At 41.3% G+C, this 18998-nt stretch overlaps 3 protein-coding genes across 6 annotated transcripts; 2 read left to right on the top strand and 1 right to left on the bottom strand.

Annotated features, from left to right (window-relative positions):
* Window positions 1-72: 72 nt before the first annotated feature.
* Window positions 73-4095, bottom strand: LOC121794229 (uncharacterized protein At1g51745-like). Its single transcript, XM_042192305.1, has 3 exons — window positions 3332-4095; window positions 1533-2434; window positions 73-1402 (listed from the first exon to the last, which is right to left on the bottom strand). The coding sequence occupies exons 1-3, from the start codon at window positions 3520-3522 to the stop codon at window positions 351-353; spliced, it is 2145 nt and encodes a 714-aa protein (XP_042048239.1). The 5' UTR covers window positions 3523-4095; the 3' UTR covers window positions 73-350.
* A 2080-nt stretch (window positions 4096-6175) lies between these two features.
* On the top strand, window positions 6176-10251 carry LOC121794230 (RWD domain-containing protein 1-like). 4 transcript variants are annotated; one of them, XM_042192307.1, is made up of 12 exons: window positions 6176-6371; window positions 6503-6561; window positions 7178-7246; window positions 7348-7415; window positions 7535-7568; window positions 7682-7751; window positions 7949-8006; window positions 8343-8471; window positions 8778-8869; window positions 9376-9460; window positions 9675-9750; window positions 9828-10251. In XM_042192307.1, exons 2-12 carry the CDS (start codon window positions 6555-6557, stop codon window positions 9878-9880), a joined length of 741 nt encoding a protein of 246 aa, XP_042048241.1. In that variant the 5' UTR covers window positions 6176-6371; window positions 6503-6554; the 3' UTR covers window positions 9881-10251. The 4 variants fall into 4 exon arrangements, with proteins under 4 accessions (XP_042048241.1, XP_042048243.1, XP_042048242.1 ...); XM_042192309.1 differs by having other exon boundaries at window positions 6177-6371; window positions 7181-7246; XM_042192308.1 differs by lacking the exon at window positions 6176-6371 and having other exon boundaries at window positions 6407-6561; window positions 7181-7246.
* A 513-nt stretch (window positions 10252-10764) lies between these two features.
* Window positions 10765-13388, top strand: LOC121797114 (IAA-amino acid hydrolase ILR1-like 4). The gene is made up of 5 exons (XM_042195838.1): window positions 10765-11307; window positions 11421-11546; window positions 12131-12445; window positions 12565-12693; window positions 12762-13388. Exons 1-5 carry the CDS (start codon window positions 10954-10956, stop codon window positions 13170-13172), a joined length of 1335 nt encoding a protein of 444 aa, XP_042051772.1. The 5' UTR covers window positions 10765-10953; the 3' UTR covers window positions 13173-13388.
* Window positions 13389-18998: the final 5610 nt, after the last annotated feature.

The raw sequence follows: 18998 nt of genomic DNA on the forward strand, positions 1-18998 counted from the left end.
GAGGGGGTAAGGCTAAAATGGGCTTTATCTAGGATTGATTTAGTAGGAGTTGATAAGGCTAGATGAATAGTATAATTAAAATAGTCAAATTGCATTAGTTATGCCGGCTTCAATTTAAAGGGTGACACCAATTTTTTCAATGGAACACCAATTTAAAGGGTGACACTTAATACTGATTAATAGTACATACCGAACAGACACTATACACAGCCAAAACCTTGTATATTTCCACATTAAAAACCAATGCATAGAGCTTAATCGTACAAACCCCATTGCTACATTTCTGACCAGCCGAGCCGCGCCCGATGATCTTCAGACACCGCACGTTGCAGCCAGGCGCCCGATGATCTTCAGACACCACACGTTGCAGCCAGACGAGGCGCAGGCTGCATCGAGCTGTTCAAGGCTGCATTTATTCTACTGAAAACTACGTTTAACGGAACACATGCTATAGAAGGAGCCTTGAGCTTCCTGGCCCCCGGCTTCTTCTGTGCTTGGCTTTGCCTGTGAGCACTAGTTAACGAAGACAGCGTCCTGATCTTCTTCGACGAGAGCCCGTTCCTCCTCCTTGCTTTTGGGCGCTTTGTCCCCGAACGACGGTTGATGGGTGGCCTCCCGCGTGGATTCTGATCATAGGCCGTGTCGTCACTTTGAAGAAAAGAGTGGCCGTTACTCAGTTTGCCCTCCAGCTCAGAGCTGCTGCTGTGACATTCAGAAACACTGAGTATGTCATCACAAAAGTCATCGTCCAACACCTCGACCGACAGTGGGTGGCCGATGATGGGCTGGCCGTGTAATTTGCTCATCAGAGAGATATACGGGACGCCCTGCTGCCGGTAGCTGGTTTTCACCTCCACATTGACATCATACAAGCCGGAACCTGCAGTATGGTGCCTGAGAGAAAAATCAGAAGAGTCATACTTCGGGTTAACCGTCGAACGAGACTGACGATAGGGGAGAAGCCTCTGGGGCACGGCCAGGTCAGCCATTGATCCTCTTGTATGAGAGTCTTTATGAGGAGCGTTCCGGCTCCACCCATGAAATTCTTCGAGCTGTATATCTGATATGAGGGATCCACCAACCCGGTTAGGGTTTACTTTCCTACTAGAGCTGGCTACAAAGCTATCCCGCCTGAGACCAGCCACCTCTGTATCAGCCTCATCGTCCACATCCACTTTCCTCAAACGAGAATTCCTCTTTCCTTTCAACTGCCACTCTGAGGTACCTTTCTCCATCCTCTGGCCGACTTCATGAACATCAACAGCCCCTGAACTAGTAGAACCCGTCTCATTGCGCTCCTCATTTCCCAAAGACATAGTCTCAACATGACTACTTTGGCTCGACTGGGCTCCAGCGCCAACCTGAGCCTTTTGTGATGCACCGTTATCAGTTGTGGATAAACCTGCAGAAGTAAAGCGAAATACCCTCGAGAGTTAAGAACCATAGATAACGCAAAGAATCCGCAGCTGAAGTTTTATAAGTCACCAATCCAAACAAAACCAATAGCTATACACAAAGCACATATATTATACCTGCAGATAGCTTTTCTTCAGCAACGAGAGGCACATCGAACAACCTGTTCGAAGATCCATTCTCTGGAATCCCTAGCATGCTGGAAATTTCATTCTCCTTCGGTTTAGATTGAAGGGAAGCATCTGCATCTGCATGTCTATATGTACTCAACGACATCGCATTCTCGCATGAAACTCCAGTACTATCTGAATTGTTATTCATTGCAAGAGAGTGGTTTATCTTAGATTCATTCGATTCTAGTTCAGAAACCTTGCTCTCGGATGCTTCAGGAACTATTGACTCAGCAGGACTAGACTGTTGATCAGGAACAACAGGAGCAGATACCATTTCAGTACATTCCAGAACTTTTGAGAGTGGGCGGCGTCGGTTTTTCTTTTTCAGGGATTCAGAGACGTGTGCAACCTGAGATCTCTTTCTTCTTGTTGAAGACGACACACCCATCCCCAGGTCCTCAAGCCCTTTCATGCGCTTTACCCCTTCGCTTCCATCGTCTGAATCATTTGGAGTTCTCCACCGCTTCCGCTCTTCCTTAATTGCACCTGCGTGATATGGTTCCTCAAACGAAACCCCGGAATGTGATAGTTCTGGGGGTGAATCTGGATCATCTCCGGGAATACTTAAATCCTCATTGACATCTTCCTCAACATGATGGGATGAAGAAGGTGATTCCTCAGCATGAGGTTGTTCCCCAGCTTGTGAATTTTGTTCAGAAGGCAAACTTTGCCCAAGACGAGCACTTTCCAGTTCAAGTGCGTGCAAGATAGCATCTTCTCTTCGAGCATATTTGACAGCCTTTTTGGAAAGCTGAGAAGCAGACGCCTTAGCTTTCTCAATGCAATCATCATACTCCCCACATCGAAAAGCTTTCACTCGTTTTGATTTCTCTAGATTATACCAATCCCTGCAAGAGAATTAACAAGAATTTAGATCAATATACAATCAGCATGAAAGACATGAAGATAATTACAGTTTCTGATTAAAAGTTGCAAACAACAAATTTTGGCGCCGATGAACACACAAAGAAAAAGTTTGATGTAAGAACTTGCACACACTAGAGAGTTTGTGAAATGCAAAATCAGTGCTTTATTAGACAAGCAAATTATTGCACAGATAGTCCATTCTAAATTCTCAATTAGTGGTCAGTAACAAAAACATTAACAACAGACCATCAAATACTATAAGCTATATAAAATGAAAGTGCCATATGTATCTGTGGGATCAAAACTATACTGCCACAGCACGAGATAATCTTCTCCATTATAGAGTGAAACAATCATTAAAGAACAGTATTACCTTTTGGTGACTGAATCAAGAATTCTAACAACACATTAGCTAAAATACCCTCTGAAAACATGTGGATATAGCAACAAATAACCAAAGAGACGACAATGTGAATTGACACATGAACCAATATACTTCAACTACACCTATAAGATAACAAATGGGAGAAATCCACATCATATATAACCCAATTCTCTTTCTTTTCCATTTCTAGAGAAAATGGAGAAAAAGTCTGTTTCTTAGTCAAAAAAAAGTTTGGAACTTTCATGGTTGCCATTATCAACAGTAGCAGCCACATATAAAATCACTTAACCAAAACTCGAATTATCATCACAGCCATTTATGTGACTGAACACACAATCAGCATTCAATATATCATACAATTCAATCAAGGAATATAAATAAGAACCTCTCCACATAATCAGAACCATTTATGTGACTGAACACACAATCAGCATTCAATATATCATACAACTCAATTAAAGAAATATAAATTAGGGTTCAACTTGATACTTACACACTTGCATCCTCTCTACCAAGGAGCTTCACAGGGGTCCCTGATCTGGGCGTCGGCACACAGCCCTCGGGGAGTTCTTCAGGGCCGAGAATACGGCCGGGCCACCACGAACCGTTCCTCCGGCGAACCCAAACCAACCCTCCCACAGATATATCAATGGCCTTACTAGGCTCCTCGCTGGAGCTCCCCATTCAGAAACCAAAACCCAACACAATCACACAACTCAAACCCAATTGAAAAAATAGCAAAACACCATCAAACAAAACCCTCAAAGTAAAATCTCAAACCACAAACCCCTTCTAATATCTACAACATTGAAGGGATAAAAACAGAAGCAGACACAAAAAATATTTAAAAGCTAGGAAAAGATTGGAAAGGGCTAATCGGGTAAAATTAGATCAATAATTAGAGCGACAACGCAGGCTAATCGGGAGAAGAAAGAGAGCGCTAGATCTGGTGATGGAAATTCGCCGGAAAAAAGTTTGTTCCCTCGTTTTCATGGAAAACCGGAATCAATTAACTGTTTCAGCTCACATTCAAAGAGAAAGCTCTGCTGGTCCTTTTCCGAAGTGGTTCGGATTTTATCATCAAACAATTAGCTTTGTAGAAGCTAAGAAACAACCGGAAAAGGGTGAGAAGTGTGTTTCTGTGTGTGACGGCAGCAAGGATGATGAAACATGCAACAGCAGAGAGAGAGATTTGCAAGGCTATCCACGACGGCGCCTAGCGCACCGCCTAGCCGAGCGCCGGCGCTAGGCGGTCGCTAGGCGAACCATTGCAGCCTCCGAAAACCGCCGAGCGGTTTTTCGGAATTAAAAATCGCCTAGCGCTAGGCGGTCGCCGGGCGCTGGGCGATGCGCTGGGCGATCCGCTCGGCGCCATTGCAGCGTCGGGATCGCCCAGCGCATCGCCCAGCGGTTTTTTTTTATTTTTTTTAAATTGTCCCGACACTATATATACGCGATTTGCACTTCATTTTCATTCGCACCACTTGTATTAACGAGTACTCTCTCTATCTAAATTTCTATACAAGATAAACACCGAGAAATGGATCTAAACAACGAGCCGAGTTTAGGGACGAGTGGTTCTCAAACTCCCCCAATTAATGTTGGAGGCGGATGGAATCAGATGCCCGGGTACTACAACATGTACCCGTGGCAGCAGATGCTACCCGGGATGCCGACCGGAGGGAGTCCGCCGGGGGGTTTCCCGGCGGTGCCGGGTTGGGGACCCAATATGCAGATGATGCCGGGGTGGGCACCCAATATGCAGATGATGCCCGGGGGAGAACCGGCGACGCAGGGGACGCCGGGGGGAGTACCTGCGATGCAGGGGACGCCGGCGGGAGTACCGGCGACGCAGGTGACGCGGGGGAACGTCTATCGCCCCAGTTTTGATTTCAGCACTGCTTCGTCGCACACATCGACCCCAACGGATGCGCAGTTCACGCCGAGCGGTTTTGATGAGGAGAACGTTGCCCTGTCAAGTGCAAGGGAAAGAAGGTCGGGGAGTCGTCGCAGCGGGGTGGGGATGACCCCACGGCACGGAGAAGGTGGACGGACGAGGAGAACGTTGCCCTGTCAAGGGCGTGGGTGAGTGTTTGCGACGATCCTCTTGTTTCTAATAACCAGAGGATCGTCAACATGTGGGGCAAGATAGCAGCATCCTACCAGCGATTTTGCCCGGAGGGGAGGCCACACAACGAGGAGGATTGTCGGAAGGCGTGGAACCGAATCAGGGCTGCCGTCTCCCGATTTTCGGGTTTGTACGCCAACGCCCTCCGCATGCAGAGTAGTGGCCAAACGGAGGACGACTGCAGGAGGATAGCGGAGAAAGCCTTCCCCCAGCCCGGGTTGTATAAGGACTTCACCTACTGGAACTGTTATCTTGTGCTGAACGACTCTGAGAAGTTCCGAGTAGGTGTCGATGCTGGCTGGCCGAAACGGCAACGATTGAACTATACCGGGGATTTCAGCGGCAGCAGCGGTGGTTCCCACGACCTCCCCGAGAGGGACCAGGTGCTCCCCACCCCTCGTTCGTTCGGCCGCCGACCTCGCCCCGTTGGGCAAAAGCGGGCGCAACGGGCGGCGAGGGGGGGCCGCCGAAGGTTCTCAGGAGGTCCAGTCGGCATCCCCCTTTGACCGCCAGTCTACAGAGGATCTCAAGTACTTCGCGCGTCAACAAACACGCCAGATGATGGTGAAGACGTTAGCCGAATGGCTAGCGGCGACGGACTCCCAGGAGAAGAGATTTCTCTTCACATTGCTCGAGAGCATGAATGACGATCTGCGTGGAGGCGGCAGCGGAGGCGGCGGTGACAGTGGCGACGGAGGCGGCGGAGGCGGTGGCGACGGATCCGGCGGTGACGGTGGCGACGGCGACGGCGACGACGGAATCGAGGGAGCCACCGAGTGATTTTTTTTAAGTAATGTATTTTTTTTAATGTAATTTTTATTATTAATGTATTTTTTTAAAATTTTAGTACTTTTTTTAATTTATTGTACTTTTTTAATTTTTTGTATTTTTTTTAAAGTAAAATAGTATTATTAATGTTTCCCGTATATGTCTCGTAAATTAAATTCCGTATATTGTGTTATTTAGTGATGTGGCTATTGATGTAGCTGGGCTATTTATGATATGGCTGGGCTGTGGCTGTGCTATTTCTGATATGACAGGAGGATTTTTAGTATTGATGACGTGGCAGGAGGAGTTTGTGGCTGGACTATGGCTGGGCTATTGCTGAGCTATTGCCAATATGGATACCCTAAATGGAATCGCAGCCAGCACCTTTTTAGTATCTCTGTACAATAAAAAACAGAGCAGTGCTCATGGAGAGAGAGTGTGTGTTTGATGAAAATCCTAATAAAATTTTTTTTACATTTTTTATTTTGAAGTAGGAAAAGGAGAAGTGGTGTAATCAGGCACGGCAAGTTGTAGATTACTTCCGCTATTCTCCGGAATATCCATCTGTCAAGGCATGCAAGAAATTTGTCTCATCAAGATATTTTTGGACGGCTGTGATTGATTTCAGATGAATTTGGTATGTGGTTCTGTGAAGCTGACCACAGCATATTAGAAAGATAGTGTGTGTGGGTCCCGGCCCCCTCCCCTCTTCCCTGTTCTGACTAGGGTTTTTTTCCTTTCTCTCTCAAAATTTTTGTGTGCGTGAAGTTTTATTCGTCTGCGATTGAAGGAATTGGAAGGGCAATTCATCAACGAAGCCATGACAGGTACTGTTCGGCGAAATTAAATCGAACTTTTGTTGCTTATGGAGATTGAATGTTAGGGTTCGTCCTGATTTCTGCACAGAGTCACTCCTTGATTTCTCGCTATTTCACGGGGAATAGTTTTTGTTTTCCATGGTTTCAACTTTTTCCTTATGCAATGAGGTTTTGGCATGGCTTTGAGCTAATAGTTCTCTATCCACTCTTTGTTGAGGAGCGAGCTGTCTTTCACAGTGACAGGATACGTTATGTTCAATTTTGAATGTTTTCTCTTTCTTTTGAATTCGAAATTTCAGAATTTGTCCAATTTCTTAGGTATGGATAGCTGGTGCAACTGCTGGAGAAAATATCAAATAGGGAAATATGAATTGGTTTCAGTAGATTTTGATGGAATATGTTTATTACTCTGTTATGGTGCTTGTGTTGGAATAAATATATGCATGTGTGTATATATGTTTGCAGCTAAAGCAATGCATCCAAAAGAAAGGCTTCTGAATTTTTGTTTTGTGAACATGATTATTACTCTCTAAATTTGCATTGGTTTGGACATCCTTAGGTATGATTGTTTTTTTTTTTGCAAAACATCTAATTTTCTGGTTTAATTTTTGGCAATGTTTTTTAGCAGACTATAAGCAGGAGCAGGACATGGAAATTGAAGCCTTGGAAGCAATCCTTATGGATGAGTTTAAAGGTCTTTTTTCGTGCTGTCCTTTTCGTTTCCCTTTTGTTATGTGTAAGCCAGTGCACCTAAATCCTATAACTTAATCAGTTCTAGTGAATTGCTTCTACCAGAAATTCATTCAAGTGAAAGTGGCCTGAACACTTCAAATCGTTGCTTTGAGATAACCATCTGTCCTCAGGTAAACATATCTTTACATGCACTGGATCGTAATTCATAATGATTGGCTAACCTTAATGAGTCAACCTTTAAGTTTTATCGCTCATTGATTTGGTCTTGTTTGCTACTTTATTTCAACAGGATGACGAGGCAGATGATTCAAATATCCCATCAGGTTCTAAAACTTCCTTGCCACCTTTGTTCTTGTTAAAGATGATCTGCTACTATTTGTAAGTTAATGACGACTTTTTCGTTAGAAACTAATCACTTCTGGCATTTTTTTGGCAGTTCGGTTGGCCTTGATTTTCTCACACACAGAAAACTATCCTGATGAACCTCCGCTTCTCAATTGTAAAAGGTCACTTATATCTGATGTTGTGGATTTTTTTGTCTGTCTTGATTCACTTGTTTATCAGTAAATGTCCAATCATACTTCAGATTTTGGTAGAACTTAATTCTACACTTTCAACAGTTTAACGTCAACATACTTTGTCAAACTTCCAACAATTTCTGATGAAATTCTCTATATCTGAAGAGTCTAATCATATTTTTCAGTTTGAAAGGAATTCAAACATCAGATCTTAGAGCTCTCAAAGAAAAGCTCGAACAAGAGGTGAGACCTAAACTTGCATGTAACTTCGTTGAATGTATATTTGTAATATGTTTTTTTATCATAAATATTACATATCAAGATGTCTCTCTGAAGTTTCATGTATATCAGCTACAAGTGACCGGATGAGTAAGTATTATGCACAGAATTTGACCAGATGGATTATATGAAAATAAAGGTGGAAGCCTGTACTGGGTGAATGCAAGAATTCAACGTGACAACTTTCTTCTCTATTCAATCATGAAAGCTGCTATCTTGATCTCTATATATTTTTGAGTCTTATCTCTTACCCTAACCCACAGCTACACCTCAAGGTATTTTATAATGTTCATTTCACAGGCGACTGAAAACCTTGGTATGGCAATGGTTTACACTTTGGTTACGTCAGCTAAGGAATGGCTTTCTGAAAGATTTGCCCATGATGCTGGGGATGATGATGATGGGGAGGATGAGGCAGCAAAAGATGAGGTACTCTTGTTTTCTAAAGATTTTTTCCATCGAAAGTGAACTACAAATCGAAGTTATGGATTTGTACTAGCTGGCTGTTCATTCTGTGCTCTTTGACCATGGTAGTGTCAGTTTTGAGGATTGACATAATCTTGTGTTACCTGCAGAAACCATATGAAATCTCTGTACTAGAGATATGTTGGATTTCTTGTTAGAGGAATAATAGATTTGTGGAAATTTGAAGAATAATAACCTCAGTGGAATTTTTTATCAAACCACTTCTGCTTACTACATTTGATTTAATATTTAGGGGCTGATTCTTTTCAGGTTATTATACCTCATGGAGAACCTGTTACTGTTGATTCTTTTTTGGTGTGGCGGGAGAAATTTGAAGCAGAATTAGCTCTTGAAAGAGCCAAGTGAGTTTTGTAATCTGATATCTTTTATTAATCCCATTAAAATATGAATTATTGACCCTCCCTGGGGTAGTCTAATTGGTGGCACATGATTGGATCCCGTGAGTGCCTTCTATGCTACGGAGAGCTACCTAGACATGATTTTCTCTTGATTTTATTTTAGTTACCCTATGTAGTTTATATTTAATGAAGTACTATGTGAATAATAGGCTGTATTTTTGTACACTATGCTTGCACCTTCCACAGCTTTGTAGTTATTTTTCAATTTTCATTCATTCAATGATTGATAAAATATGTATATACCCTTGGAGCACAAGATAACCTAAGATGGAGGAATTCATAGTTTGCTAATGCAGTCAGTCGTAAGAGAAGACTGCATTTTCTGTTGTTTAATCAATATGGAGGAAAGAGAAGTTTAGATTCACGCGCATGTACTCCCAACATAAATTTATTTGTGAGCTTGTATATATTTGTGATATGTAAATATGTTTCTTCTTTTACCATTTTAGGCTAATGCCGGATTCTGCACTTGCTGCCCCGAAGGAGAAGAGACTCACAGGCAGGCAATGGTTTGAAAGTGGAAGGGCATCTGCGGTATTTCTTCCAGCCAATTACTTTTTGTCATGGTTCTGCAACAACATCATATGACTATATAACATTTTTATTTATCTAAATATGCGAGACATGTATACCCGTGAGTATATTTGTGTTCAATTCGTTCTACACAACACCAGAGCATACTGTAGTTAGGATATGCATAGATTGAGATAATAACAAGTTCGTTGTTGGATCAATTTGCTGCATCCAGAAAGGTGCTGCAGCTGCTGCTGAAGAAGATGAAGATATCGACGAAGATATTGACTTTGATGATGATGACTTCGAAGGTGAGTCATCCTTTTCATCATTCTCCCCACCTCCCATACTTCTATAAAATGGTTTGACATGCATTTTACGCGTGCAGTTGATGAAGATGACATGATCGAGCACTACTTGGCTGACAAAGCAGAATCTTAAAGGAGACGAAAAGATGGTTCGATAGGCATGAAGGGCTTTGCTTCTTTAGCTCATTAAACGTGCAACTAATCTACGCAAAGATGGTTTTTAGCCTTGGCAAGAGATGGAACCTGGGCCTACCGCACAATTATACTTGTCTCGATCAAAGCCTACACGGCACGACTTGGTACGTGAAGAGAGTGGATTTTTTCTGTTACTAGAACTATGTATCGACATCTTTAAGAGGCCCTACTAGTTTTGAACCCTCTAAAGTATGTCATTTGTATCATGGTGCTTATTTCAATAGTATTTGTTTCGTTCCAAGTAGTAATGCTTTATACTAAAAAAATCACATTTTCTCATATTTAGTTGAATTATGAGTTATTTTTATACTTAGTAGTTTTATACTCCATAAAATGTGAGTTGAATTATTTTGTGGAATGTGAATTCTATTTAAAAGATGGGACTTTTGCTGAGGGCACTCCAAATGAAAAAAAAATGGAACTTTTGGCGAATAATCACTTATCTTGGAATTTTTTGAAATAGAAAAATGACATGATTAAAGAAACAGTACTAATTACTTACATGAAAAATAACTATAATATGAGGCGATGAAAACATTGTTTTTCCTACGCAAAGGCATTCTATCTATATCTAAAGTTAAATCTTACCCTAATTTTAGGTTGCAAATTTATTGAACTGTTTAACGCACGTGCATAAATTGTCGTGCCAAGCTATATATGCACATGATTTTTTGTCTGTTCAATTAAATTGCAAAATTAAATGCTACACTCTCATTAAATATCAACGAAAACTACCTTTAAATATTTGTTGCCTGTACAAAATATAGACGAGTTTTAATAATAGTATTTAGATTGAAAAAGTGATGAAAGATACCATACAACACCTCAATAAACAATATTTATTGATTTCTTGCCAAAGATGGAGTGGCAGAAAGAAGAGTAAAAGCCATCATGTAATACTAAATCCTGTTATTCAAGTTCGATTCGACACTCCACACTCCTATCTCCTCTACATATTGTTCAGAGCAGTAAAGACTCATTTTTTCTTCAAGAAACAAGAATCTAACAGCCATGATTTACTCAAGATGGGCTTTCTTGATTTGCTTTGCTTTCTTGTTTTTGTGCAAACCCATTTCCTCATATCCAACTCCAGAAGAGCTCTCTGAAATCCCCCAAAATTTCCTCAACTTCGCCAAAAAAGCCGAGACCTTTGATTGGATGGTGAGAATTAGGAGAGAAATACACCAGAATCCGGAGCTTGCCTATCAAGAATTCGAGACCAGTAATCTAATCAAGCAAGAGCTTGAGAACATGGGGATTTCATGTAAGCACCCTGTTGCTGGAACTGGTTTGCTTGGATTTGTCGGTTCAGGGCAGCCCCCTTTTGTTGCAATTAGGGCAGACATGGATGCACTTGCTATGCAGGTTTGTCCATCTTTGATTTTTTTGGTGGATTAGTATATTAGGTTGAATTGTTCAATTGGATTTTTGGGAGATCACACAGGAAAAGATTGAATTTTTGGTGGTTTATTTTGTAGGAAATGGTGGAATCTGAGTATAAGAGTAAAAATGATGGGAAGATGCATGCTTGTGGGCATGATGGTCATGTCACAATGCTTCTTGGAGCTGCGAGGATTCTTCAAGAGCATCACCATTTGTTGAAGGTTTTTGCCCTTTGATTGATTTGCAGTTTGGTGGTTTTTTTCTGTTAAGTTTGGGTGAAAGAATCTCTATCTAGATGTGTTGGATCAATTAGGAGATTCATGAGAAGAATGCATAATCCTTAGCTATGAAATGTTGAATTTTCATATCTGTTGATCTTTTAGCTACAGCTTTGTTTAGAAGGAATTCTTTGTTGTTTTCTCTTATTGGAGCTTTGATTTGATTATGATGGTATGTACAGCTATATATACGAGCTGTGATACGATTGATGGAACGAGCTGAGACCAGTGAGCTATAAGCGTGAGCGTGGGACATCAGTCGAGATTTTAAGGGTTTTTCATGCTAGATTGTGAGAGACTGAGAGTTCTACTTTCTTGATCTTGTGGATTGTATTCTTCTAGTGAAGTATTGGAGTGTGAATCAATAAACAGTGTAATCTACTTTCCGTAGGCGTAGGTTTTGACTGAACCACTTACATCTTGTCTTCATTCATTTGCTATTGCATGTTCTTAAGATTCATCAGTCGAATTCTTGTTTCTGGCATTCTGATGTTCGTTAGTTCTGTTGATCTACTTGGAGGTGACAGGGAACCGTTGTTCTTGTTTTCCAACCAGCTGAAGAAGGAGGTGGAGGAGCAAAGAAAATGATCGAATCTGGATCTATCGATAATGTCCAGGCAATATTCGGCCTGCATAATGACCCTCTTGTGCCTCTCGGTCAGGTGGCGTGCAGGCCTGGTCCGATCGCTGCTGGCAGTGGCAGGTTTCAAGCTGAGATAAGTGGCAAAGGTGGCCACGCAGCCATTCCTCAGCAGGCAATCGACCCCATACTAGCTGCTTCGAATGTGATAGTCAGCTTACAACAGCTCGTCTCCCGGGAATCTGATCCTCTCGACTCTCAGGTACTCTCTAGCTGATTCCTACATGCGTGAATTGAATGTTTGGTTCCTGCTTCCAACATTCTCTCAAACGCCAGCTTCAGATTCCATGATCCCGTTTAATACAAGAGTCGTTTCAACAGGTGGTTACAGTTGCTAAATTCCAAGGAGGAGGCGCATTCAATGTCATTCCGGACTCGGTTGCCATTGGTGGCACGTTTCGTGCCTTTTCAGTGAAGAGCTTACTGTATCTGAAGCAGAGGATCGAGGAGGTAACGCGTCAGGCTTTTCTTTTCATCTCCGTCCGTTCTACGGTCACTGTTTGTCTCTGAAATTGCAGGTCATTGTCGGGCAAGCTGCTGTGCAAAGATGCAACGCGACCGTCACTTTCAACAATGAAGACATGCCCATGTATCCCCCTACCGTGAATGACAAAGAGCTCCACAAACACTTCCAACGAGTTGCAGTCGACATGCTTGGCTTTTCCAAAGTTACAGATTACAATCCTGTGATGGGAGGAGAGGACTTCTCCTTTTACCAGGAGAGAATACCCGGTTACTTCTTTATACTCGGAACAAAAGACGAGGCAGCACAGGAACGGCCAGCTCTGCTGCACTCGCCCTACTACAATTTCAACGAGGACGCGCTTCCTGTTGGCGCTGCCCTACATGCGTCACTGGCTGTTAGGTACCTTATTGAGAGCCAGACGGGAAATCCTACTGGTAATGAACATCGCCACGATGAGCTGTGATCTATGTCGATGAGTCGCATACAATCTCGGTCTGAGTTTTCGGCTAGAAGATGCAAGATTATAGCCTTGTTTTGAGTCCTCATTGTGTAAATTTGTGATATTAGGAGTGTTTGATTAGTTGATGCATAAAATTTGTGGCTAATTATGAATTCAAAACATGGCTGAGAAAAGAAACCATGGATAACATAATACGAATAAATGCAACTTAGTTGGTAAGACGTTTCCTCGTTGGTTCAGAATTACTTCAAAGATGATCTGTTCAGTTCATGTAAATATTGATTATTGATATTTAGTCAAGAAACCAACTTAGAAAAAGTTCATGTATAAATTGATATTTAGGGAAGAATAAACTTGAAAAAAGTTGATAAAAGTGAATTAATCAAGGTGTTCAATCAAAATAAATTTAATTTTCTTACGTTGTCTTTTGCCAAAAAAAAAAATTTAACTCTCTTATGTGAATTACATCGCATCAAAATGATCACGAGTAACGGCGGATCCATGAAATGAAATTGGTAGAGTTGGAAATTTCATTCGCTTTTATATGAAACAAAATAAATTTGAGCAAAAAATGAAAAAACTTTGAAAATGGAAAAACGTAAACAAAATTTTCGACTATAATAATCCACAGAAAAATCAATTCATTTTGTTGAAAAAAAATACAAAGATTGCAATGTACACAAAAGCAAAGATGACAATTTCAAATCGTCATCCAAACTATAGATAGATTGGCAAAACTCCATAATATTCAAAATAATCTCTCTATGATATGATTTCACTACAAGAAGAGACAAATAGGAATAGCCTTAGCTCTAGTATCATGCTAGACTAATAACCTGACCTCGAACCACTGGGAGCCTTTGTAGATATTCCTGCCGGCGACGACGTCCACGGCCGGTTTAAGATATTCCTGCTGATCAGGGGCGACATGTTGTGGTTGTAGCGCCCTCGGCCATACGGGCCGGGCTCATCGAACGCGCCCATGAAGCTGGACCGGGATCGGGATATGTAGCGGTAGACGATGCTGAAGCTCTGGAGGGGGATGCAGGCCTCTGAGAGAAGGACGAACCACTCGTTGGAGATGTCGAGCAGAGCGTTGGCGAGGAGACGCCTTTCGGCGTCGCACATACTCATCCTTCCCCACTCAACGGCCTAAACAAACAAAAGTAGGGATAAGGATCAACAGAGTATATCAAACAAAGTGTTTTATGAGTTATGTGTTTGCTACATCATTGAGACCGAGACCGAGACCGAGACCGAGAGCCTCGTCGTAGCTTAGTGGTACATAATAGAGGAAAATATGTTAATTACTCGAAACCAATTGTAAGAATGACAGAGAGAAAATTCATCAATTACTTCTTAAGACTATACTAATCGCCATTTCTGGACAAGCATATTTGAGCAACGTATATATGGATCAACGAGAAATCCTGGTTCGAAGCTACTCCTAGAACTATAAAGGCCATATCGATCTATATTGGTCGGAAAATGCAGAAAAAAACCCGACTTTGTATAACGCCAACTTCCATTAGGCTTCAATTCATTGTTCATTCTACGAACTTGTTTCATTTTCACCTTAGCTATAGAAAATTGATTTATTAGTAATCAGAATCCAATTAGCATGTATCTAAGCAAAAAAACAGGAAATCTTCGACCCAAAAATCAGATTTCGATGAGATCATACCTGGCTCGGAAGGTGCCCGGCGGACATCCCCGCGGACATTCCAAAAACACCTCCTGCCACGTCGTAAGGACTTCCCACTGCACAGTGGTGGACATCCCCAAGGACATCCTGACGGACTTTCCACAATAATAAAAATTCACAAATTCACCAAATTAAACAATTTACGGAATTAAAATTTCGCCACGATTACGGAATAAAATTTTCATTAAATAAAAAAAAGGTACACTTCAACAAAAAAAAACTAAAAAAATACATTTCAATAAATACAAATTCCATCAACGACGACCCCTCCGCTGCCATACTTCTTCAATTATATCGTTCTGTAGTCGAATATAGGCTTGTTTTTTGCGCATGTCGGCAAATGCACGGACTCGCTCGACCTCGTCATGGGGTATCCCCATACGTACATTGCCGGTGGCCACGCCGTGGCTTGGACCCGCAGCATCAGCATCATCATTGGCCCTATCTGTCAGTACTGGACCTTCATATTCGACAATCATGTTATGCATGATAATACATGCATACATCATATCGGCGATGCTGTCAGCATACCACAACCGTGATGGACCCTTCACTGCCGCCCATCGAGCCTGGAGCACACCAAATGCCCGCTCCACATCCTTGCACGCTGCCTTCTGACGACCCTCAAAATATACATTTTTTTCTTCTGTTGGGCATCTGATCGTCTTCACAAAGACGGGCCACATAGGGTATATCCCATCAGCCAAATAATAGCACATGCTCATGTTGTGCTGGTTGCCGTTGGCGACGAAATTAACGGCCGGACCAACGCCCATGCATTGGTTGTTGAAAAGGGGCAACGACTGGAGGACGTTGATGTCGTTGTTAGACCCGGCTACTCCAAAATAGGCATGCCAAATCCACAACCGGTAGTCAGCTACCGCTTCAAGGATCATTGTGGGATTCTGGCCCTTGAAACCAGTAGTGTACATCCCTTTCGAGTCAGCGGGGCATTTCTTCCACTCCCAGTGCATACAACTTATACTGCCTAACATTCCTGAAAACCCGTGCTGATTCCCGTGCATATCCAGCAGAGCCTAACAATCTTCGGGGGTAGGCTTCCGAAGATACCTATCCCCTAATATCTCCCTAATGCCCTGACAAAAATACTTTAGGCAATCGCGGGCAGTCGTCTCGCCGATGTGGAGGTACTCATTAAACATGTCAATCGTGCCTCCGTATGCCAGCTGCCTGATTGCGGCAGTGCACTTCTGAACCGGAGAGTGGTCGGGTTTACTAGCCGCATCCTCCCGCACCCTAAAATACCCGAATCAACGCTCTAAAGCGCCCACGATACACAGAAAGAGCGGACGATGCATCCTAAAACGTCCCCGGGACATGTTCTCCCCAAATCGTGGCTCCGGAGCGAAGTAATCCTCGTACAACCGACGGTGTGCAGCGAGGTGGTCCCGGGGTACTATAGATCGACGATGGATGGGTCGAGGTACCGCCGGCGCCAAGGCCGCCTGTATCTCCCTCTCTGATGCCTCCCGCACACGTGCATGAATTCACCTCGTTATGTCATCATAACCCCACCACTACCACCCGCACCGCTATCGCCCGCACCAAAGCCACTACCACTACCACTACCAGCCATTTTGGATATACAAAAGAAACGTAGAGAGAGAGATACTCGTTAATACAAGTGGTGCGAATGAAATGAAGTTCAACGAGCCGTATTTATAAAATTTTTGAAAAAAAATATAAAATAATCGGGACGTCCGCGCGGATGTCCGTGGGGTCAACGCAATGGCGGACGTCCCGGGAACGCCGCAGAACTCCGGTGTCTGCAGCGGACGTCCGTATCCGCGTCACCGCTGCGCTATGGCGGACGTCCGCCGGGACGGGCGCTATTGTGGATGCTCTTAGTCCATATTATAATTTGGCTTATGGCAAAGTGACATAGGGTATTATGGCTTGGAGACATTATGTCTCTAAATCATCACTCAATTTTTATTTTCATCAAGAACTAATTAATACTCCTTTTTTAATTATATATATATATATATATAAAATGTCCCATCAATTTTAATATATTAAATAATATAATAAAATTTACATAAACTATTTATATTTTCATTTATTAGATAAAATTTACATAAACTATTTATATTTTCATTTTCTAATAAAAATATAATGTGTTAAATTTACAAATTTTTGTGAGCTAAGATATTCGGATGATTGAAGAGATTTTTTAAAATTTTGGAGTCATATAATTTCGATGATTTAAAGTTTAAACTTATTAGCTTTGAGCTTTGACGATACTGTAAACAAAATAGTAGTATAAGATAAAAATTTGTGGATTATTAATTTTTAGTTTGTGTAAAATGTGGAAATATCAGAAATTATTTATAGAGAATTTAATGATTTTTTATCCATGATTATATTTTATTTAATACTTTATTCATGTTATTTGAGTCATATTCCGATTTGGTTGTTCATGTTACAATAATTTTATTAATGTTTTAAACATAACATAATTCATCTTTTATTTTTTCTTTATTTTTTCTTCTCTTTGATTTTTCTCTTATTTTTTATTCTTTATCCATTTAAAATAGTAGTAAATATTTATTCATTAATTTTTATGCTCTAAAATCCATGATCTTCCAATGGAAAATGCTAAGGGCACCCGCAACGCTGTGCCGTTGCGGTTCCTATGCCGTTCCGGCGGAACGGTTCCGCGGCGGCACGCGTTGCGGGGTGCGTTCCGTCGCCGTTCCGTGTCGTCGCCATTCCTATGCCGTGCCGCGTTCCGTTCCGGAGGAACGCGGAACGGAACGTTCCGCCACGCGCCGAGGCGACGTGGCGGCCTCCCATTCGACGCGTGAAGCCCACTCGCTGCCCCGCGAGTGGGCTTCGTCCGGTGACGCAATAATTCATTTTTTTTTAAAATTCGAATTTAATAAAAATTTTTTTTTTGCAATGGTAATGAGACCGTTTTTTTTATATCCGTTTTTTATTTTTTTTATTTTTATTTTATTTATTTACTCTATAATTACTCCTATTTCATACTTATTTACTCTATAATTACTCCTATTTACTCTATAATTACTCCTATTTATTTACTCTATAATTACTCTATAATTACTCCTATTTTATCTATTCGTGCAAGGACACGCGACTCTAGTGCCCACACCCAACTCCAACATGATCTAATTGAGCACATTTGGGCAAATTTTGGCGGATGAAATTATTAAAATTGTGTACTTTTATTTTTTTAGGATTTTAATTGTGTGCTTTTTATTTTTTTACGTTTAAGTTGTAATTTTTTTTAATGTTGTGTGTTTTTTAATAAAGTGTGTTTGTTTTTTAAAGTGTGTTTATTTAAATTGAATTGGGTTGGAAATAAAAAAAAATGAAATTGAATGAATAGTAATTTAAGGAACGGTTAAGGAACGGTTAAGGAACGGAGGGTTGCAGGTTCCGTTCCTTAGTTAAGGAATGGAGTAAAAAAGTACAGTGGGGCCCTCAAATAGTGGTTTAAGGAACGGTATAGGAACAGCGTTGTGGATGGCCTAATTGGCCTGTCACATTCTGGTATAAAGTGACGTAAAACAATGATTTGCTTGACTAAGACTAATTTTGTTGTTTATTCAGATTACTCTAGATTAATTAATTATAGACTATTATGGAGGTTAATACTCTCTCCTCTACGCTTTCAAAAAATAAAATTTTAGAGATCGACACAAATTTTTATGAGCAATTAATCTAGTGCTCCCTAAGTCTCATAGTAGATGCTACACTCTCCTTTTTAGTTTGTCCCAAAAAACATGTCGCATTTTCTCTTTTGAAAAAAAATTTCCTCTCATATCAATTATAAAATTATATTTTATCTCACCACTTAACAAACAAAATAACATCACCTAAAATCTTGTGTCATCTCCCAAGTGTGCCATCTTCTTTGAGACGGAGGGAGTATCAGAGAAAAAAAGGAAAAAAATCATTAAAATAATATTAACAGATATTGAACTAACATCATTAATATAATAAGATTATAAGTTAACTATGGAGTAATTTTTATGAACGGATCAAAATAGCAAAAAGAGACCGATCGAGTATTCATATTCAGGCCCATTATAGATATTCATATTTAGGCCCATTGCAATTTATGGCCCATTATAATT

The sequence above is a fragment of the Salvia splendens genome, chromosome 3 (genome assembly GCF_004379255.2).
Source record: "Salvia splendens isolate huo1 chromosome 3, SspV2, whole genome shotgun sequence".
Taxonomy (NCBI): domain Eukaryota; kingdom Viridiplantae; phylum Streptophyta; class Magnoliopsida; order Lamiales; family Lamiaceae; genus Salvia; species Salvia splendens.